Source organism: Cygnus olor, chromosome 4 (assembly GCF_009769625.2).
Source record: "Cygnus olor isolate bCygOlo1 chromosome 4, bCygOlo1.pri.v2, whole genome shotgun sequence".
NCBI classification, from domain to species: Eukaryota; Metazoa; Chordata; class Aves; order Anseriformes; family Anatidae; genus Cygnus; species Cygnus olor.
Window position 1 is genome coordinate 36,064,161 of NC_049172.1, and position 24,631 is coordinate 36,088,791.

Consider the following 24,631-nt stretch of genomic DNA (forward strand, 5'->3'; position numbering starts at 1 on the left):
TTTATAATTAAAAATCATTTTTGTAAAAGCCTAGTTATAAGATTATGAAAAAATATCCCCTTCACTAGATCTTTTCCTGATTTCATGTATTTATACAGTATTGTGGACACAAAAAAAATCTTAATATGGTTGTATGTGAAATAACTATGCACATGGTATTTGATTAAGAAAAGAACAAAACCTGTGCAAGAATTGTTCTTCACAATGCACAGAGCTGCATTATGGTTGGTGGCTTCTATGCGGGTAAGCATTCCTTGCCTCTCATCAGAAAGTTAATTTCTTTTCCACTCTCATTTCTTTGCTTTTGCATGCTGATTTTATACCATGCCAGATGTTATATTATGCCACCATGCCAATTACTAATAGTAGTTTGGCAGGTTACAGTTTGCCCTTTTTTTTCTTTCAGGAATATCAATGTTCTGTTCTGTCATCAGTGGTGATGTCTGCTGACCACCCTGGCCTCGCATTTACACTGTTAGGGAGCGAGCCAACCTTCCAGCAGCCTCTGCAGCAGTGGAGTTTTCTCTCTGATTTTCCTGTGAGTTTGCACTCTGACTTCAATCTAGAGAAGCAAAGGGAATTGTCATTTTTTTAACATATTTTCCACGCAGTCATCAGCAGTATAAGATCAGTAAGCATCAACTCATTTGGATGCAGTCAGATGCTTTCATTGCATAACGAACAGTCAGAAGTCCCTGGTGTCCCTGGATCTCAAGTCTGGAGGCCTGAATCCTAGTGAGCACCTTCCATTGAGCAGGCCAGTGCTAGAGCTGTGGGCAGTCTTGAAGAATTTGCCTTAATGTTGTCACCCTCGGTGTTGTCAGGAGACTGTGATCCTGCAGCTCCTGCTGCAATTGTGTCTGATACGGACATCGGGTTCCAACAGGTACAGCCTTTTACTTAGGACTTACAATTTTTTTCTTGAGGCCTAATGGGCAAAACTGGCCAAAAGCAAATGAAGGTTGGGTGGCAGGTGTTCTGTAACCACTGAAACAGGTGATCTGGTATAGGCCATCCAGTAGCAGTTGTCAGGAGAAAATCAAATGTTTTCAGATGGAGACTTTTACAGTGCTTTCAGATTGCTGTAGAATTCATCATCTCTGATGAGATAAAATTGAACTAAAGGATTATTTTTTCTTGTAATTAAAATCTTCTTTTTCCATTTATTTACCTCATAGTCCAACCTATTCCTACGTACTTTGCTGCTTTTTTTTTTTTCAGCAAGGTGGGGGAATGGGCAGGGAGTAGTGTTGGTTTAGTTCTAAGCAAGATTGTTTTCAAAATTAACCTGTTCTGAGACTGATTTTTTTAAACTGGGAATCAGTGTAATAGAATTGAATCAGTAGAGTTATTTCTCAAAGAAGTGGTAAAACACTTCATTAAGTGTGAGTCTGGTTTTCTGACAATTTTCCTGTTTATATTAAAGAAAAAATGCAGTGCACCAGGTAGCCCTAACTTACTGTTGTAGACTATTATAGAGACTTTCAATGAACATACAAGACTCGTTAAAAATCTCTTAGAATAACATTGCATCCCTAAGCCAGTATATGAAAAGGACCTATTTTTTCCCCAAAGTACTGGATATTTCAAAGCCCGTGTGTCAGAGCTATTTAACCTTTTTGAACGTTAGAGCTGCTCTTTATCTTTCTGCTTCATTATCCAGTTTTGAATGCCTTGACAATTGTAGAGACAACTGTACTGCATACAAATTAAATGAATGTCTCAATCTGGTTCACTCAAAACAATTGTAAGTGAACTGAAATGTTATTATTTCAATTTAAAGATACCACTTCAGTAATAGTCTTCACGCTGCTACCTTGTAACACAGGAAATTAATGCTACACAGGAAAAGGATTTGGGGATGAAGGAAATAGCCGTGGCGGTGGTGGCACTTGTGTGTTTGAATTAACTGCATGCTTCCCTGTGTACAATCACTGTGTACTGCTGAAAGTCTTGATCAGCACATCACTACTATGGCAATGGTGAATAATGATCATCATAATTCTACAGCAAAGGTGATTTTGTTATTCAGTTCCTTTTCCCCACAGGTCAGTGACCCAGTGGCTGCAGATTTCAGTCTAAATACTCAGATGTTTCTGCTGTCTAAAAAGGAGCTTTGGATATCTGATGGGTCAATAGGATTTGGAGAAGGAGCTGATGAAGCTTTTACAGAAGGTAATGAGTCACTTGCACATTCAGCATGTTATGAAAGCTAAGAAGAGAACAGCATTTAACAAGAGATGAATACATATTTTACTAGTTCTATACCTCTTTTAGCAACGTTTTTGTGTCTATGTATTTCCATGGCAGAAAAGTAAAATACAGAAACACTAAAATATGATTTAATTTAGTGTAACGGCAACAGACTTTGGTTCTGTTTATGGGCTTTAAGAGGAAAAGCATTCCAAAGGGAGGTGCAGAATTCAGGTGCCTATAAATGAAACCACAGTTCTGAAAACTGTTGCTCAGCTATTATGTAATCGCACATTCCCTTCACTCTGGTGGTTTTGCTTTAAAGCTGTCTACTCTAGAACTTGTTGTCCTGTTTTGAGAGGGATGAGTAATTTCAGTCCTTTCCTTCAGTTGTTCTAGTCAGGTGTGTTGTACACCTGAGACTCCTCAGGACTCGATCCTGCAGCTATTCCCGATGCAGACTAGATGCACAGTACCTGCATCTGGTTTCAACCAAGCTGCTCACTCTGTCTTGATTTTTTTTTTTTGAGTTCTGGCCCAGGGTACAGTGCTCTCACATACAGCACTCACCAACTGAAGCTGTTAACAGCTTCTAAGGAAACTCCTGGTAAAGGCAGTATTAGATCAGAAATAACTTTGTCTTTAATTGGTCCCTTATTTGAGCTATTGGTCTGAAACCCAATGAGAACCCAGTAAGTTTGTTAATAACTTTATTTTGCTTGATATATTGCTATCGGTGGGTAGCTTCTTATATGTGAATATGGGTTGCCCTCTAGTGAAGAGAAGGGAAAAGCTTACTAAGAAAGGAGCTGCACTGTAAGAACCCCATCAGTATGAATTGTAACAGAAAAAGAGTCTGAAGCCTATGATAAATTAGTAGTAGCAGTCATGGAGTGCATTGTCTTCAAGTGCAAAGGGATATACTCTTAAACCTAGGTAATTTCTGTCCTGAGAACCACAGTCACAATGGCTTGGCAATAAGTTGCTTTAATAATTTTAAATTGACTAGCAAAATGTGAAATGCATTGATCTGTTTTGCTAGGATCTGAAATCTGTGGCTGAGTGACAGTGGATCCTGTTCAGAACCTTGGTGACTCCTTCAGCTGCACCATCGAGGTGTTCCTTGGCACTGGTGCCGATGGGTGCGTGCCCAAGTACAGCCCAGACAATCGGGAACACAGGTGTCTGGCTGACTCACCCTCACTCGTGTACAGATTCAAGATCCTGGTATGTAAATAGACATGGTAGCAGGCATTTTTAGATCCTTGACTTCCAAGTGAACCTGTAAATACTAAATTTGCCTCCTTTAGGATAAAGCTCAACCTGAGACACAAGCAAGAGCCTTTGGAAACTTGAAGTTTCATGCTACATTAAGCAGCTGACCACACAGATTTTTTTCCTCTAGTAAAAGACTAGTGTGTGTTAGGTAGTTGTGATAGCCTCTTTATGTTAACACTAGGAATAAATAGAGTCTATTAAAGCATGTTTTACCTGGCCTACTTCAGAAGGATTCATTAAAAAAAGATTAATCTTATCACCAAATGTGTATTTCTGTCATTGGCTTTAATAGACATAATAGCAGTGAACTTGGACCTCCAGCTGGATTAATCTCATGTTTGGCATCTTCTAGTTTACAGTAAATGTGCATGGGGGGCTTCTCGGTTTTGTTTGTTTTTCTGAAGGTGGCAGCAGGCCGAGAATGGTACATTCACACTAGTCTGACTAAAGGAAAACACACACAGGCATAACTGCAAAAGAACTCTTGACTACCACCCTGTGTTGTCCTCTGCTAGTGGAAGAGTTAGCACCACGGCCTCTAAATGAAGCAGAAGAGCCAACCCAGATGCCCCGGTCTTGATGCAGGACATTGGAGCTCATAAGTGTGCCTTACATCCATCAAGGAAGCCTGGTTCTTAAAGAGATGCTGCTTCTAGTTACAAGTATATTATCCTAGTTTTCATGTAACTGTGTTTTGCTTTTTTATTGTTAATTATTCGTGGGGAGGAAGGTGGTGGTGGTAGCAGTAGAATGGACGCTAAGTAGCAGAGCATTCGTCTCAGTGATTGGTACCAGTGGGTTTGTCTCACTTTAATGAGAACTTTGGACCTATGGACAGCAGTGGAAGACTCAACACAGGTAAGGCTGCAAGTGCAGCTCTGTTGTTATTACCTATGAGGAGAACATTTATGTAGGAGCAACATGAATTAGAACTATATTGTAAAACCACACTAGATAATATAGCAATTTTCAGGTACTGGCATTAAATGTTTTCAAACATGCTTAAACAGATTCCAGCATTTCAGACCAGTATTACAGCTTTCCTATATTGGACAGTAATTGCTTATCTTCCTTTGCTTGAGTATTTGTTTTGCCAGATAGCTAGCACTGGGGGAATGCACTTGTATCATCTAGAGCAAATATTTTGCTTTAACGTCTACCTGAAAGAAAGAAAGAAAATTGACTTTATACAACTTGTAGGCATGCCATTTAGGACGTTAAAGTTTAGTTCACTTCATTCTGCAAACTGGCGCTTGCAAAGTACTAGCACAAAGGAATTGCTGCTCAGCTATTTAATACATCCTTCCTCTCAAGAATGTTATTTAGGCTAGGTGTAAACAAACTATCATGGCTTATTTGATTGGTCTGGGGTTTTTGTTTTTTGCTGTTGGGTTGTTGTGGGTTTATTCTTTTTTGCAAAGAGGGATGCTTTGCAATGGGATGATTTTTATAGATGTTTTCAGCAGTAAAGCTTTTTTGTTTAGAGTACACTAAGCATAAGTTAAGTTGCATTTTGAGTAACATTTTCCAGGGCTGTCATGACATTACAGAGTTTAGATTTTTTTTTTTAGTGGATTGGCTTAAGGTTACTCAATTCAAATTGAGAATTTGTCCTTTTTTTTCTCTAGTGAATTTCAAAATTATGTTAAACTAGGTGATTGCATTGGGAAATGCACGATTTAATCTTGGTCATAATGTGCCAGAGACTCAGGTCAGCATAGGAAACACTCCTGAATGTGGTACCATTTGTTTGACTAGAGCAGTCGAACAGAGTGGATTGCAGTGTGATGACAACACAGAATCTTGCACACTTGCAGTCAGCATCAGTTCTTTTCACAGGAATCAAGACCATATCTGCATTTTTCCACAGCTGTTTTAGAGACATGTGGGTTGTTAACATACTGTTAAGTTCTATGTTCTGACTTGCTGCTGTTTTCCAATAAAAGTAATGCTACCATTTCTAGGCCATTCTAATTAAGTACAAACTTCAGTGTCGCTTCCCTTTCTGCTGCCACTGTAAGTAGAAAAATGTTATGATTTTGTTCCTATCTACACGTTCGTCATTATTTCTTGAGGTAAATATCTGGCCTTACCACTAATGTCAAAGAACAATGTATATTTGTGCAGTACAATTAAGTTTAATTAAGTTAAAATCCAAGCCACGGAATTTCCAGAAAGGGGGGACTTGATGGGTCGTGGCTTTTACCAAAAAAAAACCTCACCTAAATAAGTCTATTTTTCATAACATAAAAGCACTGTTTGCAACACCCTTAGAGGTTAAAACAAAAGCAAAGACATAATTTTGGAGTGACTAAATAAATAGGTATTGAAGTAGAAACATTAATAAAAAAAAAAGTCAAGTGAAACCTTATTAATAAATGAAGCCTATTTATTACTTCAAGTGTTAATGGTAAAAAAAATTCAGCACAGCTGTTGCATTTAAAAAAGTGAACCTACAGTAAGTACTATGTTTCTAGTTCAGTAAACAGATGAACCCGATGTCCTTTAATGACATAATAGTTGAGCATTATACAGTACATCTTATGAAGACCCGTAAATTAAAGAACTACTTTTTAAACTTAGTGATTACAAAAATTCTGCATTCACAGCTTTAGCTTCTTTTTTCTTCCACGACCATCAGGAGTACCATCCATTTTGCGCTTCTGTGCCTGTAAGGTAAGTTTTTAAAGTAAGTTATTGTGACAGAGAAAAATGTTAAGTAGTGCCATTTCAAGTCAAAACTGCTAGAGATCACAGTGTAACCCTGGCAGCTTAAAATGTGATAAATCACAAATGCAGTGTGGCGAATATGCACATCCCACTCAGGACAGTAGCGGTCTTGTACTCTCCAATCCTGGAATAGTACCATTTCACAGAGGAAAAAAATGTATAGAGACAAATAAGGAGCTTATAAATAAAGCTCCCTTACTTAAGGAATGGTATTTCTGAACGCCTGTTTAAGTATTTTGAGAACAGTTCTAAGTAACAACTTCAAAAACAAAATCTAGGTAAGAAAATGGGTAGAAGTTGTAATTTCCTTCACAAAAAAAGCTCTGCATGTTTAGCAGTACTTCAGTTAGCAGAGTACTGTCATGCATATATGCTTGTTTTCCCAAATCTAGCTCTAGAGCCCACTTCATGACCACCACCACCCAAAATAAGGCACGTGATGGCAGGCAACAATGTCTACATGGGAACATTTGTAAACAGATCTATAGCATTCTCAGAGGGGAAGGAATGGTCTGCATCACCTACATACCACCCCTCAGTGGCAGACATCATTTCTTCATGGATAAAAATTAATAAAAAGGTTAAGTAAATCTTAGTTGCATTTTATCAAGGTAAACTCGTATAGCCCACAACTCAGGGATCAAAAACGTAACAAGCTATCTGCTCCAAAGCATGTGAGCTACAGTTTAGAACCTGAACTTAGTTTCCATCCACAAGGGTACTTAGCTGAATGACAGGAGTAAACTTTAAGCAGCGCTTAGCACTGCCCTGTAAGGTTTTTTGCTGTGTGTTATCTTTAAATAACTTTAGACATCACTTGGCCTAGACAAATAGAAAAGCACGCTGTCTTCAAGTGAGCTTTTCTACAAAAAAGCTTTTTTAAATCCTACCGAAGATGGTTTTGGTCCACGTTTCTTCTTTTCTGCCTTTTCCTTTTCTTCCAGTTCCATGTTTTCTCTTTCAATCAGGGTGATTAAAGTATTGCATCTCCTTTGCAGCTCCTAAATTGCAAAACATAGTCAGTCACTCACTACTTTAGGCAGCCAGTTCACGTAAAAAGCATCGTGTTAGAATACTAGAAATGCCAGTAAGTAATAAGTTTGTTTGTTTTTCATCATGCAAAACCTTGGCAGAGTGAAAAAGGAATGAAACAAATTTTTTATGGTAGTTACTGGCTGGCTTCCTATGAATGGATTTGATCACAGATGTTTGTTTTTAAAACAGATTTGTATTTAATTCAAATTCATGTTGATTTTGAAACACAGTAGCTTGGAATTTACATTTCTTCTCTCATGAGACTTTTTAGTTTATTGCATTTGTCATCCATTACAGTTGCTGTGGAAAGTCTTAAAAAAATTAATATAGCGACCACATGCACATACCTGACTATTTCAGAAGTGATTTAGTAAGCTTGCTATGTAACTGTGGTGTGCTGTCATGGGTGTTCATGAGCCAAAGAGCACGACAGATTAATACATACCATTGCAGTTCTGGACTTGAGAAACCAGTCAAATCTGAATTGTGGCGAGTTTCGGATACACTGTCTTAATTCGTCATAGACGTTTTCCTTATCAAATCCTAGCTTGTGAAGCATACAGATTAGAAAGCGATCCTCTTCTTCAGTATAATTCTTCCCCTTATTGGTACCATATGATATTCTTAGCTGGTGGAAGGGGGCTTTGTATCTGCCAATCTAAACAAAACAAGATCATACATAACTAAGAAATCCTTTAGAAACATGGAACTGTTTTCTCTGAAAGCAAAAAAATGACATGACAGGCAGAGGAACCATATACCAAGTTAAAAGCTCTAGTTTTCTATAATCTCTGGTCCTGAAAGTCACTGTGTTTAAGGAACTGTAGATTCTAGATACTGAATTTACTATATCATCTAAGCAGCCAGGTTTGACATGTTTGTCTGCTTGCCTGTTTGACAAATAATCCTTTGATTTTTGATTGCGCAGTGCAGGCCTGACACTACATTTGAAAATAGTCACGATCTGCCAGCCTGCAACTGGCAATGATTCTTTTTAACAAAAAAATCCTCAGAAATGGTCAAAAACAAAGGAAAAGGTACATGGCTCAGCTGCATTTTGGTTAATAGAGTGAGACACTGTTCTTCCCCTGACTTCCTTAGAAGAGGAGCTAGTCAAGCCTAAGGTGGGGAAAAATGTCTGATATTTATTACAGGTGTCTTAATTTATTACAAATCTGTTACCAAGCCCTGGCTGGTGAAATGCGCAGGATCAAAGAAAACTCCTCTGACTGGTAAGTCTTCTCTTTTTAAGTCCTCTAAAAATATAGTATTTTCAGCTATGTGGGTCCAACAAACGGAAATTGTGTTTCTCCAAAAAGCACGTAGTTACTGGGAGTTGATCACAGTACAAACAGTTCATAGTGCCATATAATGACGATTGTTACAAACAAGAGATTAGGCCACACCTGAAGTTATCACCATAGCTATCAGCCGAAATAGGAAGTTTAAACCTACCAAATGCAATTAAATTCAAGAGTAGAAACTGAAAAGGACAGCAGTTCTATAGAATAGAAAAGCAGAAGGTAGAAACCGCTGAGGAACAGGTAAGAGAGGAGTATTAGGCCTAACGTGTCTTCTTAATGTACTATAACATTGGCTAGGCATACAGCATGGGACCTCACCTCATTGGCACAGGGAGATAAAGGAAGCAAGAAATACAGCAAAGATACCTTTGTATCAAGTGCTTTTTTTATGCTAATTCGTCTCTGAATTCTGGCTTCTCCTCTTTCTATCTGAGCCATGATCTTCTCAATGTCTTGGAGTTCGTTGCACCTTTCCCAGAACACAGCTAAGAAAAGAACAAATGGTTAGTTTCTAATCACGGAATTAGGTTTTTGCCTTAAAAGATGTTATATGTTATTTCCTTTTACCAGACCTTACTGCTGTATAAAAATAGATATGCCTTGATAAGGGCCTTCACTTCCTGAAATTGTGTTGGGAATATTACAAATGCTATTGTGAAGAGGGTAGATAAGATACAGGAGCCCTCATTTTAAATGGTGTGATTTGGCCAGCCAATTTCCTTCTCAAAGAGAAAGTCTTAAAATGGAAACTGATAAAACAGTAATACAGAAGGAAGTGGGATTGCCACTGTAAGTTAGTAGCCAAAGACAGGAGCAAGTGTCTAAAAGACAATTAGGTGTTTAAGTAAAATGTCACATCTGTAAGTAAGCAGCTGTATACCGTAAAAAACAAAGTCCCAGAACCTTGCAGCTGCACTGCAGGAGAAGACCCTTCTCTGAAACATCAGCAGTTAAAGTAATCAGCTGGTATTCTGTTACAAAAAACAATGTTCATTATTCAGTCACAGAACGTTTACAGTATCCCTAGCTTTAACAGTGTGAAATAATAAAGGGGTAAAGAGTCAACACAGTTATTGGTTGGTAAATCTAAGGAAAAGAGAAATCTCTGTCTAAGCATTTTTTTCCTCATCATTTCCTTTTTGCAGAAATTAACAAGAATTGAAACCAGCACTATCCAGAATATATCGAACACCAGTTAGAATATATGAAAGTGTGTCATCAGTAGAGCATGTGCACATTTCAGTACAGTTTTAACTATGCAGGGGTTAAACCTACTAAAATCTGTATCAGTAGACCTCAAATCCATTAGCACAATCTCACCCTTAAAGAGTCATACAGGGAGCTCACCCAAGTAAGATGGTCAGCTTGTTCACAGGCACGTCAAACCAGGAAAGCAGCATTAGATACAGAATTGACAACTTGAAAAGTAAGTTACCTGAATACTCGATGACTTCCTCTGGGGTTTTTCCTTCTACTTCTCGAGCTATATTTTCAATATCATCACGGCCCCACTTCTCATTAGCTTTGATGAACTGGTTAAAATCTCTCTTATTCCAGTTAGTAAATCCCTTTACAGCAATTAAAAGCAAACATGGCACAAAAGTTCAGCATTTGTCCATCTCCACATTTCTTTCAACAGATAATTTAAAATGACTAACACTTCTGTAATTCCAACAATATTAAACCTGTGCTTTCCTGCAGTTTGATGGTAGTAGAAAACCTGCTTTTATAGTGTGGTCACTGTAGTCTCTCTCCATCTAAAAACTACCTAATAATTAGCACTGCTTCTTTAATTACTACTTCAGCTCATAAATTAACCCCTCTTACCCATTATTCTCTGAGAGACAACATGGGATCACTTTTTAAGGAAAAAAGTCCCTCAAGAGAGGCAAGTAGTCTCTGTAATGGTTTTGTTCAGTCACAGAGGACCACCAAGTGCCTTGCAGATACCATCAGCCTTCTGCATCTTCCCTGGTCTCTCTCCTTCAAAGTCTGGAGGTATTTTGTGTGATGTTATGCAGCAGGGACAGGAAAAGCAATGCTGAAGTTATCAGCTGCCAAGCCAGACTAACTGCACATTTGTATTAACTTTTAAAAGAAAAAGTACAAAAATATTCAGCCAGACACATTATGATTTAACCAGAGCTTATTTGATTGTACTGGCTTTTAATAGTGAGCTGCTCCAATGCACTAATACTCAAACAAGAGCTCGTCCTAAAATTACCCACAAAATACACGTGAAAATATAATACACAGACAAGGACTAACAGGTATTAACCTGCCTTGAATTATTTAAATGTACAAGTTACCTAATTATGTACCTATTCAGCTTATATCTTCTTTAAGAGGGGGATGTTATCGCTTCTAGTTCTAGTTTAAGAAATCTGCCCCTTCACCCTGCAGTGTATAGTTAGTACCTGTGGACGTGACACTTTGGGAAAGGCTATGCTTTAAATTACATGGAAAGTCGCACATGCAGCTCTGCAGCTAGTCTGCGTGGTCCCCCAACTGAGAAAAGATGTCAGAGGCTACAGTCAATGTGAACTTGCCAAGTCAGACTCTGGACACAGCTCTTACTTAAAAATATACGGACTATGTAGATCAGGTTCAGTAGAACCTAAATACACTAATTTCAAAGTATCCTTCAGAGGTATCTAAGCCCATAACAAGCCCAATGCTAACCTTTTTTTCAGCATGAACCAAGATTTACAGCCATGTTAATTTAAATATGGCATTTGTAAATCACTGACTAAGAAATGTTCGCGTAACACTGTAAAACACAAACCAAGCTTCAGATGATGTCAGTCTCACTAAAGAACCAACGATACCTGGGTTAGAAGCTTCTCTTTCTCTTCTAGTTCTTCATCATTAAGAGGTTCAGCCTCGTCAATCTTAAGCTGCTCTTCCTTTTGTGCTTGGGCTGCATTGGGCAGATCAGGATTACGAGGTACCTGAAAGATTATACATTTTGTAAAATCTGAAGGCTTTTCACCAGTGCTTGGTGTAGCTTCTCCATTAATACAACCTAATCATTTGTTCAGATTAACATGATTTCATTTAAATCAGCGTGAAAGGCAGGACAAGTATATATTCTCCTACCAGTAACTGCTGCAATAAAATACACTAATGTAATGAATGAATTCTGTTACCTTGTACCCGATTGTTTTCCTGTAGTAGAGAATCTCTTTTTCCAATAGTTCAAAGAGCCGTGGAGGAAAGAACTGAAAGTCCTGTACATTTGGCTGCTTTGGAGGCCGTGGTGCCTGAAAGACATAAAAATGCTTGTATTTGACTCCTGTTCACATCCAGAATCTGTTTGCTAGTAACTGAGTCCTGTCTGTGAGCAAAAAACCCTCCATTTTTACAAAAATTACCCTAAAACAGCATGCAAGTCAGGTACAACCATGAAGACTTACAGAAGTAACAGGTATGTGAGAAAAGCAGACAGGGTCTTTTGGAAAGAGAATGGTGGGGAAAGATTCGCACATGCATTCCCTTGAACAAAGTTCACGTATTTGAGTAGCAGTAAGGGTATGTTCCATAGGTAAGAAAAAAACTTCTACTGCTTAAAGAAAGTAAAAATAAAATATGAAATACCTTATATCCTTACCATCCTAAAATCTTGTAAGTTTCATACTGCTCTTACCTTTTCCTCACAGAAATTTGTCTTAAATCCTTGGGATTTTTCTAAATTTAAATCCTTCAAGTGCCTCCTCAATTTATGAAACCAAATGAATTAGCAATTTCTTGCTTTCAGCTTTGACCACTTTTCATGTGTATTTGAACAGTTTATTTATTTTTTAATTAGTCAACTCACCTTGGGTGCTTTTGGCTCGCTGACTCGAAGAGCTTCTCTAAAGTAAGCATCCACAGCATAATTGGCTTTTCTTTCTCGTTTAGGTGGTTCAATCCACTCTGTAAATGCCATCTATAAAAACAAATCCCACCACCCCCAAGAAGTATTAAGACTAAGTCTTGCAAAACATTCAGACCAGCTATGAGTTTGATATAAAAAAGTCTACATATACTTCATTAAGTAACTAAACTTACAAATTATTTTTATAGCTGCATTGTATTTTATTTAACCAACGTACCTTAAAAGTATGGTTTAATCATACAAATCAGTGCTTCCCTCCAAAAAAAACCTTAAATGTTACCTTCTGTTTTTCTCTGTAGTCCTCCCCTTCGAAATTATACACGCTGGACTCTGTATCCATTGTGAAATTTCTGAGGGAGCTTTCACCCATCTTTGAAAGTTTTTCATTCATTTCTGCAGTCTGGGGGCAGGAAAGAGAGAAAAGACCAGTAACCTTTTTGGAAGGTACTTCATTATAAAACATCTCAGTTATAACAGCATTAAAAAATTAACACATTTGAGCAATACGAAGCTTCTCAATAACAACCACTCCATTTTCTCCAGCTTATAATGAAGCTATTGTCCAGCGATACACTATCTTACCACACAATTTAAGTCTATGGGGAGTTTTTCTTTTTTTTTTTTTCTTTTAAACTTGATCTCACCTTCTTTGCACCTCTTTCCAAAATGTGATCAATATCTTCATCTGTAATCTCGCTTTCCTTTGAGGCAAACACATGTGTTGCTCCGTGTCTAATCATTTGCAGCATTTCATCCTTCCCAAGTTTATTTAAGTTTTGATCCACCAGTCTTCCTGAAGATAAAAGAATTGAAAGGTAGCAATTAAAAATTTTATATTACTGAAGGAACAACATATGATTTCCCCCTTCCCTTACGTTTTCAAGTTAAAGCTATCTCATTTTTGCTCAGGGAAACTCCACGTCAAAAAAATAGTAAAATAAAATAAAATCCAGCAAAATCTAGCCAGGGACAACATGCATTCTCTTTACTGTACTTTATTTGTGTTTGAACAATTTTGGATGCGAGACCTTATATACAAACTTTATGTTATGGTGTGCATATTTTCATAATTTCAAAACCAAACCTCGCTGAATCCTTTTTGCGTAATAGTTACTGACTCCAAACCAACCAAGGTACCATCCTCATCACTTCTCCCCATCTATTAAAAAAAGGCCAAGGCATTAATTTCTCCCTTTAAGAGTGGAAGTTGAGTGCTTTAAAACAAGTTTGTCTATACCCCCTTGTCTGCATACTTATCACTGGGGAAGTAATTAAAAAGTTAATGAGGAAAAGCCTATCCCTGCTGCAAAATTTTTGGGTCTTTGCACTCTATATTCAGAATACAGCTGAGGCAAAAGCAACGTTCCCATTAATTCTTACTACATAATTTGTCTGCAGTGCTGTTAAAAAAAAAAAAAAAAGAATTGCCTCCAAATACTTGCCTTGCTGGATGACGATGGAATCTAGCCGGAGTTTCATTTCTGCACGTTCCACTATTCTTTCTTCCACTGTATTGTCTGTGATAAATCTGAACACTCTAACAGTCTTTGTTTGGCCAATTCTGTGTGCTCGATCCTAGGCAAAAAAAAAAAAAAACACAAAACAAGTAAATCAACACTTGCTTTCTAGTGTGAATATATAATTATCTTCAATTTTCATTAGTTTCAGCAAACTAACTTGTAAAGAAGAATAGTGTAGGTTAGTTAAATCTTTACAGAAATCAATTTAACATGACTACCCAAGATATCACATTTGCAGTTCAAGTTTTTTGTTGTTAAGCAACATCAACAATAAGTATGTTTCTAAATTTCATACCTAAAAATAGCTTTTCCTTTTTGTTTTGTGTTTATGTGTGTGCGTGCGCACGTGTGCATTACCTCACAGGGGAAAAGAATAGATGCTTCTGGCATTAGGTAACCTTCTGTAAAATCAAAATGTTTTAAGAAATTCTCTCTGTACTGACCAGAAGCTACCTATCCCCAAATCATTCAGTCATGCTATTAATATTTCAAGAAAAATACAATGTACCACACCTCACCTGACTGGCAAATCATTAACCACTGTGAGAATTAGTATTCTGAACATACGCTTTTAGTGGTAACTGGAATTATCTTGATTTAGCTTCCAGGTACTGCTGCTGTCATTCTTTTGAACTAATTTTTGTTAGACTACTTGAGAACATACAGCTTAAATTTACAAGGTTTGTCACTGAAAGGCCTCATTTGCCAATGGTAACACTGGTAGATTTTTAAATAGCAGCTTTACTTTCTTATGCAATCAGTAGTGTTCTTGATAGGTACCATGGCTGAAAATGCATACAAATCTACTTTTAAATAAATAAATAAATAAATAAAGTTGCTAACAGGAGCTTGCTCATTTATCACCACCCTAAAAGCAATTTTTATAAACTTTAATTCAAATTTTATTTGCCTCTTTTCCAAAATCTCACTGAAGACAGTATAAATACAGTAAGGTCTACTTTCCAGAGAAGGAAGGTTTTATAATTTTGGAGTTAACACATACTATTAGTTTTTAAAACTAAAAAAGGCTGTTTTCATTAAATACTACTAAGGGTACTGTACCATATATCACGGCATTCCCTCCTGCAAAGTCCAAATGTGACTACATGTTCCACAAAGTGCAAGCTGCACTGCAACTGAAAAATCAGTCTTAAAAATACTATTAATATTACGCTAAACCTGGAAAAATGTCATTTAAATTTGAAAATACTATGTCACACAGCACACGCATTTCTAGGACAGTTATATGAGGAAAAAAAGGACATTTCCATCTGGATTCTTACCATAGCTTGAAGATCTACTTGTGGATTCCAGTCTGAATCATACAAAATTACAACATCAGCAGTAGCCAAATTGATTCCAAGACCTCCTGCCCGTGTACTCAACATGAACACAAATTTTGAGCTACCAGGTTCATTATATGCGTTAATAGAAGCCTAAATAAATAAAGAGAACATGATCAGTTGAACTATATGTTTTATAAATACTATTTTTACTTAAGTGAAATACTTTAAATTTTAAATACCTGTCTCTCATCATGAGGTGTTTGTCCATCCAATCTACAGTATTCATAATTTCGCCACATACAATAATCTTCCAAGATATCCAGGACTCTGGTCATCTGGCTGAAGATTAAGACTCTTGAATCTGTTTGGGGTAAAAAGGTTTTATGTTTTCATCAAAACTTAAGATTCATTAAACTTCACAAAAGTTTGCTAATCAGAAAGGGAAGGAGGGCAGTTGCATGTAAGAGTAGTTATAAATAAAAAGACTGATTTAAGTAATATAATGAAGGTAAGTTTTCAGGGCTAAATATATATACATATATTTAAAACAATACCTAGTATTTTTATTGAACAGCCATTAGAATGTGAAAGAATTAGAAAGGTCTGATGTCATCTCAGATGTCTATGAATTACAAGAGCCTAATATATAATACAGGTCTGCAGATGTTGCTAACAAGTACTGTAATGAATTTCTAATATTTTACGTATATATTTCCGTATTCTTTAAATGCCTATGTGTATTTATTGTGCAAATGAAAATTTCTTGGGACAAGTGATGTAGAAGAAAATTTCTCTTTCAAATATAAAAACATCAAGAAATAAAAAGAACAAAATGTTAAAGTGTTTTGGATTTAAGATAATTAGAAATTAAATTCTTCTTAAAGACTTGGTCAGTCAGCTTGCTTACCTGCTAAGAACAACATTCAAAAAAATTTAAATATATATTAATGTATATGTATATATAGAGACACAGCCAAATGTTTCAAATGTACTTGAGAGATTTAAGGAAAACAAAGAATGTTACAAAGTTTCTGCTTCCCCCTACACACTCCCAGTATGACTTTTGTTCTTTGGACTCAAGGTCTAATAATTAAATGCTCTCTTTTGGTTAATATCAGCAGTTGATTTAAAACCATACCAATTTTATTTGTCATGTCCCAACAATGAGTCTCACAGCAGAAAGAAACGAAAATTAAAAAAGCACAGTAACCAGTGAACTTTTTTCCAGTCTTACAACAACGGATAGCTCCACAGCTGTTCCAATACTATCCAGATACTGGGTACAGGTTACTTTTATATTACCTAAGACTAAGGATTGATTTTTTTTTTATCCATAACATCTCCCCAGTCACAAGCTTTCCTTCACTTCAGTGAAGTTACAGTAATGTTGAAAATATAAAATATATATAAAAAAATAAATAAATAACTGGGTGTGCCCCCAGTTTTGACTAAAAAAAACTCAAGTGCTGTTCAAAAATCATATCCAGAAAGAACAAAAACCATTTCACAAATGACTGGACTTTAACCCTACATGAAGACTTGAAATCTAAACCGGTATTTCATGGCAAACCAAAGCAGTGGTTAAAATATTACACGATTAGGTTTCAAACAGCTCATATTGCTGAGAAACCTAAAGCACAGACCAACTGATGCTTCTGTGGTCTCAGCTGGAAAACAAACAAGCAAACCAACCCCTTTGCAGTCACAAAAAAACCCAGTTACTTATAAAGGCACTTCACAAGTCTTTCTGTATCAAGTATTTAATATGCAGTGCTTGAGAAGTCAGTATCATACTAGGAATCAACTATGATCCTACATAACATGCTCTGATTTTTGCTCAGGAGATATGAAAACATTATGAAGTACTGACTTCAGTTTTTATTATTAAACCAAACACCTCTCAAGCAACAATACAACAAAAAGATGCGTACCTTGCTCTTTCAACTTTGGCAGTAATTTGTCCAGTACTACCATTTTGCCACTGTTGGTGACCAAATGCATATCTGTTGTGTAAGGTGGACCAGGTTCTGCTCCATCAAAGAGATACGGATGATTGCAACATTTTCGTAGTTGCATAAGGATATTCAACAGTCTCATTTTGTCCAACTTCCCAGCAGAATTCAATATATCTATATCCTTCATTAAGATTCTTGTATACCTATATCAAAGAAAAAAAAAAAAAAAAAACCTTTGTAACTATAAAATGAAGATGCCCTTTGTTTAACTAATCACAGAATGGTTTGGGTTGGAAGGGCCCTTAAAGACCACCCAGTTCCACCCCCCTGCCATGGGCAGGGACACTTCCCACCAGACCAGGTTGCTCAAAGCCCCATCCAGCCTGGCCTTGAACACCTCCAGGGATGGGGCATCCACAGCTTCTCTGGGCAACCTCTGCCAGGGCCTTACCACCCTCCGAGTGAAGAATTTCTTCCTCATATTTAATCTAAATCTACCTTTTTTTTCTTAGTTTCAAACCATTACTCCTTGCCCTATCGCTACACTCCTTGACAAAGAGAATACGGTATAGTCAAAAGCTCCCCCCCCTCCTTTCAGCAGGTAACTTGCACTGATCTGCACAGTTTTGTCATCATAAAAGTGTCACAAGGAAATACATACACCGAAATTTAGTATAGCAGAAGGAATTAAATCAAGTTCTACACAATAGTTGAGTCACAAGCAGCACATTCCTTCTGAACCTTAACCACAGCACACACAACTATCTCAATTACCATTCTCGCTGCATTTTGCTGAGACCCACATAAATTTTAACTTCCTTCTTTGGAGGCAAACTTTTCTCTACATCAGCCTTAATGCGACGTAGGAGGAACGGTCGTAGCACCTGAAAGAGATTTCATTATTAACTGTATTTTGGAAACTGAAATACTGAAGGGGTCAACAACACCAGTGCAAGCATACTCTTATAAATGCTCAACCACCAGACCTATTACCAGATCATCTGAAAAAGCAATCCATATCAGCAGGTTATTTTTACATAAGCTTTCTTTGGAAGACTCTAGATCTTCTAGGACAAGCCTTTTAACAGGGATTCCTAACAGTCTTCCAGTTTTTCCCGTAGAACACTCCTGATATTTCAAGTGAAAAAAAAAAATAAAACTTTGACTGAAATCTTTGTAGTGTCTTCGTAGCCTATATTCTAAATGCAAGTATCTGAAAACCTTGAAAGCCAGAACTGTCAACCCTTTTCTCTCCCCCAAAACACTTTTCTTTTCCTCTCCTCCAAAACAACTTTCTTTTCAAGACATAGACACATTCTGCACTTCACCAACCTTTTCTGAAAGCCCACCATGGTTTCTGGAATAAGCTATCTTACCCTAATATTTCGTCACAAGAAATATTAAAAGAATTATTTATAACCTAATGTAGATGTTTTGAAAGCACACAAAAAGCAGAAAGACTTACCATATGGAGACGTTCCACCAACTTTTGATCACCTAGACAGTTGTTTGTATCAAACCATGAATCAAAATCCTGTAACAACATAATTGGCATGTAAGAACTTTTCTTTCAAGATGCAGTAGCATTACAGTGGTGAAAAACTGCAACTCAAGTGATTCTCTTACACACAGAGTAAATAAAAGAACAAATCATCCCTTTTGGTGTATTTTCTTGGAGAGATCTGTATCACTACATCTTTAAAACAACAACAACATACCACTGGGGGTTAAAAAAATTAAAAATTAAATCATTATTTTTTCTTGAAATCCTATCGCTCCAGTGGACAAATTCCAGCTGGAAGACGTGTACCACTGCAGCATTTGATGAAAAATGAAAAGGAAGAAGTAAAATTCTGGTGTAATACGTCACAAGATTTCCACTTCTATAGGTGTGAAGCTCCCAATTCAGTTACGCTCAAAACCAGTTAAACACATGCTTGAAAAAGACAAAAAATAACAACAATAATAAAAAGTATCTTCCTGAAACCATACTATGATGCACTGGGCTTGCTCAGCAGAGGTGCCACTTAGTGAAGTCTGTTGCTAATTACATAGTATCTCCCAACTCACAGTAAACAAGTTTAGATAAACAGTAAGGTAACTTATAGTTAAATGTAAGAATAAAGTTGTTTTACCAACTGCAATGTTTAATCCTATTTTGAAATGCAGTAGAGATCACCTCCACACTGTGACTTGAAACACCTCTCATATCTGCTAAGCTCACAATAGCCCTTAAGAATGGTCAAGCTGGGGAAATTAGTTTATATACTATACTTATGACATACAATATTGGAAACATGCACTGACTGTCAGTCTATAGTTATAAGCAACGGATACATCTGACTGTGTATCTCTATCTACACACACACACACACACACACACACAAGGCCTATATTCCAGGCCTTTCCAAGTCTGGAAAACCACCAACGTTCACTTATTAATGGAAAGTGAGACTTACTTCAGATGAGTTAAAGACATCTGGCAAAAGGAAGTTAAGAAGTGCCCAGAGTTCATGTAGGTTGTTCTGAAGTGGAGTTCCAGTTAATAGCAGCCGATTTGTAGTCTTGAATTCCCTCACAATTTCTGATAACTGAAGGAGATTGAGACATAAATGAATATAAATATACTACTAGTACCACCACCTAGCAACTCAGAACAATATCTCTTTCAGTGAAAGTAAAAATTACCTTTGATTTTTCATTTTTAATCCTGTGGGCTTCATCTATAACTAGGTATCTCCAGTTAAACTTCTTGAACACTGATTTTTCTTTGATAAGCATTTCATACGATGTTACGCAGACATCCCATTCTCCTGGCAACAACACATCTCTGACAAAGGCAGCCTAGACAGCAAGGTGACAGTTCTTTATTGAGGCTTTGTCAAAACTAAAACAAAAAGAACACACTAGAGCTGCTAAGATTTTAAAACAAGGCTGCTGAATTTGAAAATAAAGGTAAGATTAATTACAGAGTCAATATAACATACAGCCACTGTAAGACTTAAGGGCTGTAAGACTTGTCAGTGCTGAAGCTGCTAAAACCCTTGGGGCAGAGCAGAGAAGGAATTTCAGTTCTAACTTCAAATAAGGTTTTCAATAGCTAAACTGTAACATTTAAATTTAAGAAGGAAAAATAAATTTAAAAAAATCAAACAAACAGAAAATACATTTTGAGTCCTAGTTTAGACACGGATTTTTTTAATTGAAAAGTAATCCCAAACAGCTTTATTTGGCAACTTGATTTCTAGAATGCCGACATCCAAGGATTAAGAGAGGACACAGCAATTATTAAGAATTCAAATTATAGAGGTATACAGATATTAAGGGGTTAACTCATGTAAGCGAGAAACATACTAACAAAAAAGAGCATGGACTTTTGATTTCTAAAAAGACACACTAAAAAAATCACAAGGTATCATACCTGGATCAATGACTTCCAAAATTATTTAAAAGTTTAACCAGTATTTCTGTAATTTCTAACATAACAAACTTTTAAAGTAGAGCTAGGTATCCTTAGAAGAATAATCAGAAAACCTGCTGCCAAACAGCACTATCACATGCTGGATTTAACACGTGCAAACGCAGGAAAAATAATGATATCAAAACTTACTCGCTGGTCTTTGTCACCTATCAAACACACTGCTCGAAGTGTAGGTACCCATCTCTTGAATTCATTCATCCAGTTATGTAGAGTGGACTTTGGAACTAACACCATGTGAGGACCAGGAATATTTCTGTAGTGTTTCATATATCCAAGAAGAGAAATTGTTTGCAGTGTCTTCCCGAGACCCTGTGAAAGGCATTAACGTGTCAGAAAAAAATCTCTCAGCAAACACCTTTAAAAAGCTCAACAGTGAGCTCTGAGTACATTATAGAAGCCACAGCAGCCTAACCAAATGGCTAAGGTACACTAAAAGGCATCAACATTTTAGTCACAAAAAGCTTATATAGCATCGCACAACTAAAAAAAAAAAGTAATAGAGTGACATTTTCAAACACAGGATTATGAAGTTAGAACTTTGCCTTATCCCTCAAGTAAGAAATTCTTAGAAGTGCAAGAAAACGTTATTGCAAAAAAAGTATTTTTGTAGGATAGGATGTACTCAGATTATTTAAAGGTCAATGAACTTTACAAACTGACGTATTCATTATCTTAAACTTGAAATTAAGTGAATAAATTAGGAACCCTGTAAGATGACTTTTGCAGGCCACAACATGTCGTCAGTTCTCATGAGAATAAAGCCAAGCGTAAGTAAATATAAACAGCTGCATATATCAAAAAAGAAAACGAATACTGAGCGGCTTTAAAAGTACTTTCTAAAGCACTGTTCACTATTCAGCAGAAGTATTAAAAATCTTATATCTTCACCGCATAGTTTTAATTAAAACAAAACAGGAAAATACACAAACCCCAGACTCTGTGTATAATTTACATAATTCAAAAGACTGTGACTCAACTGCATCGGATTTAAAAAAAAATAAATCAGTGCAAGTTATTTTTGTTTCCAAATTTCAAGTCTTTGTCTTCAAAATGAGCACATTCCACCTGGTGTAAGATGTGGAAAAGTGTTTACAGGCTGTGTGAAAGGCATAGATAAATTCAAAAGGATAAATATTTAAGAATAAATCCAAAAATACTTAATAGCAAGCATTTAAACTCCTCAGTCCAAAACAAATTTTGGAAGACCACGAATCCACAGACTTCGGAAGTTTCCCAAACTTCTTTGTTAACACAAACCTACTCCACTTAGAACTCTACTTGCCAAAGAAAATCCTCTATTCATAAACTTGTACGTTGAAGAAAATCCTTGATCTATTTCAAAATCAAATGTGCTCCTAAACAATAACGTTATTTGTCTCTAATTTATCTTGAAGTTTTATACATAAAACCAACTATCAGTAAGATATGAGAAATGCATCATACCAATATATAATTCAACTTTTGTTTTTTCTTACCCGCTCCTGTTAAAAATCAGATGCAATTAAAGGAGGAGGACAAAAACCTATCTGCCTCTCCAGCTACTACAATTTCTTTTGCCTTCATCCTTTGTCATCAAGGGAAAAAGAACAAAAGCAGAAACAAAAGATGCTATGGCTAGCACTGACTGAAATGCCCATGGTCATGGTGCGAATAAAATGTTAACACGGCTCTCTGGCTACAACTTAGCATCATTTTTCCTGGAAAGCTTCCCACTGTTGCAGTTCTTCCTGCTGAGAACATCAATCCACAAAGGACACTCGTATCGTGCTATCTGTATTTTATATCCTAATAACAGGCAGCGTTCCCACATTTGTTGCTCTTTTCATGTATGACACTCTCTTCACAAGGGCAGCTTCAGAATACCCTGGCAAAATAGCTGTGGTTTTGAGAAAATATACAGGACACGTTGTTCTATAAAATGCCTCCCCCCTCAATTATATTTTTCTAAAGTTTAACAGATCTCCTTTTCATGCCTGTTTCTAAAACTGCCTGTAGAGTTTATTTAAATTAACATACATGTGAAACTGTTTTAACATTAGTGACCTAAAAACATACTAGAAAAATAAAATTTGGGAAATCATATATTGCATTTTGTGCTATGTAAAAAAAATACATTGCTGATCTAAAATTCTATTGCATCACACGTGGTACCAAGCCCCCCAGTAGAAATACGGGCTACATGCATACCATTTCATCTGCTAGGATACCATTGATGCCATTTTCATACAAAGAAATGAGCCAGTTCAGTCCTCGGACCTGATAATCACGCAGCTTTCCCCATTTAACATCTACAAGACATGAAAGAATAGACTTAATGATTTGTAAAGACTTGCCAAAGAGCCATTCCTTTCCTGCTAATTGACACTGATTATCTAAACTACAGAACAAAATCAAGTAGTACACCCTACGCAGTAAATTCCAAGGATGAAGCAGACTGGACACAAGTGATACACTCATTTTGTTTCTGTGAGTTGCTTCAACAACTTGGATTTCTGCAAGAACACAAGTTATATGGAAATTCTAACCCTATAATCCCTCCCAAAATCAGAACACAGTACAACAGTAAATCAACAGAATATTAAATTCTCTGTTAAATTGACTGGAAGCCATTATGTACTTTAAATTGAATCAGAAGATGGGCTACACCTGAAAATTTTAAATGACCAACTTAAAAGCTAGCTCTTTCCCAGTAACTAAGGTATGGCAACTGGATTTCTAAAGGACAGGATTGACTGGACCCTCCTTCTACCCTGCCAGAATATGAACAGTCCCTAATGTATTTTGTTCCATCAGATTAGTGCCTGTTATTGTTTTCTTTCTCTCTTGCCACCCAAAAATTGACTCATTTTCTTTGGGAAGGGTGAAAATAAACTCCTCTTTTAAACTCTAAAAGTTTGACTTTTGAAGGAAAATAACTTTCAAGGGGAAAAAAAGGGAGAGAGGAAACACACATGATGGAGATTCTTCAAATCGAGTGCAGACATTTGTTGTCTTGGAGCTTTCTGTTAACAGTTCCTCGTCTTCTTCCTGTTCTGTTCTACGGTGTCGGTAGCTGAAAAAGTGGAAGAAAGAAGTAAGTTTCTTGCTAAACTGAAAAGACACTAAACTGTTCCAAAATTTAATGGCACTGCAGTACATACAGATCACAAATACACAAAGAAGCTTCTTGCAGTTTTCTTTAAAAGACCTCTAAAGTTAGGCTCATGAATTGAAATGCTTTTTGACTTTTTAGAACCAGTAGCTTCTTAATGGTAAGGTGTCCACTACATTCTGGCTCACATTGGAGGCTCAAATGTTAGAGCAGTGTGACCAGATAGGGATAAACCACACAGTCAGGGTGCATCAGTCCCGGCCTTTAACTACAGGACAGGGAATGACGCTGTGTTTAAGAGCTCTGCAACATCTGCCAGAAGTTCCAGAAATAGTGCAGACATACAAGCTGCAATGAAGGCAATCCAAATATCTTGACTTAGGATTTTCAAGGTGCCTGTAAGATGCATTATGTTCTCCGTGAACTCTTACAACTTACAGCCATGAATGCTCTACTTTTCTGCCCCCGCTTTTCTTCGTGCTGGAATACTTTTAATTGTGATAGTGCTTTACCACCATCACAAAATTCTTCTAACTCCTAGACTTCTTAGACAACCTTCCACTTACAAGTGGGCAGTTGAAAAAAACACAATTGTACAGTGTAAAACACACACCCAAACAGGACAAAAGGCTAGCAAGTTTAACTTACGCTTCTAAAGTACAATAAAATCCTTAATTACAGTACAAGGTGGCCTACATGTCATCACTCACTCGCCAACTGACAGTAAATTCTGTTTCTCATCCTTCTTTATTCGTGGACGTCCTGGTTTCATTTTCAAAGGTGAAGTTGGAGTTTTCTGAGCAGCAGGCTGAATGAAGTGAGCAAACAGCTCAGTCTGCTTCAACAGATACTCAAATCTGTTTGCTCTGTCTGTTTGCTGT

General features: G+C 36.8%; 1 protein-coding gene and 1 long non-coding RNA gene across 4 annotated transcripts in view; one reads left to right on the top strand and one right to left on the bottom strand.

Moving 5' to 3' along the window:
* Positions 1-5,846, top strand: part of LOC121069000 — a 21,857-nt gene extending 16,011 nt beyond the window's left edge. Inside the window, exons 8-10 of one of the 2 annotated variants that reach the window (XR_005819188.1) lie at positions 407-886; positions 2,049-3,420; positions 3,876-5,846. This is a non-coding gene — a long non-coding RNA (uncharacterized LOC121069000). Of the gene's footprint in view, positions 1-406; positions 887-2,048 lie in introns of both variants that reach the window. The other variant, XR_005819189.1, reaches the window with a different exon arrangement.
* Positions 5,843-24,631, bottom strand: part of SMARCA5 (SWI/SNF related, matrix associated, actin dependent regulator of chromatin, subfamily a, member 5) — a 24,112-nt gene continuing 5,323 nt past the window's right edge. For both annotated transcript variants that reach the window (XM_040554605.1, XM_040554607.1), the window contains exons 3-24: positions 24,461-24,627; positions 23,611-23,711; positions 22,847-22,947; positions 20,789-20,968; positions 19,867-20,022; positions 19,638-19,769; positions 18,644-18,712; positions 17,953-18,062; positions 17,155-17,381; positions 15,463-15,584; positions 15,221-15,373; positions 13,860-13,992; positions 13,062-13,210; positions 12,698-12,817; positions 12,358-12,468; positions 11,690-11,803; positions 11,369-11,491; positions 9,976-10,108; positions 8,907-9,025; positions 7,682-7,894; positions 7,092-7,202; positions 5,843-6,140 (exon numbers count right to left, since the gene is read on the bottom strand). In XM_040554605.1, coding sequence (XP_040410539.1) covers positions 6,075-6,140; positions 7,092-7,202; positions 7,682-7,894; positions 8,907-9,025; positions 9,976-10,108; positions 11,369-11,491; positions 11,690-11,803; positions 12,358-12,468; positions 12,698-12,817; positions 13,062-13,210; positions 13,860-13,992; positions 15,221-15,373; positions 15,463-15,584; positions 17,155-17,381; positions 17,953-18,062; positions 18,644-18,712; positions 19,638-19,769; positions 19,867-20,022; positions 20,789-20,968; positions 22,847-22,947; positions 23,611-23,711; positions 24,461-24,627 — 2,910 coding nt within the window. In that variant the 3' untranslated portion in view covers positions 5,843-6,074. The remainder of the gene's footprint in view (positions 6,141-7,091; positions 7,203-7,681; positions 7,895-8,906; positions 9,026-9,975; positions 10,109-11,368; positions 11,492-11,689; positions 11,804-12,357; positions 12,469-12,697; positions 12,818-13,061; positions 13,211-13,859; positions 13,993-15,220; positions 15,374-15,462; positions 15,585-17,154; positions 17,382-17,952; positions 18,063-18,643; positions 18,713-19,637; positions 19,770-19,866; positions 20,023-20,788; positions 20,969-22,846; positions 22,948-23,610; positions 23,712-24,460; positions 24,628-24,631) is intronic.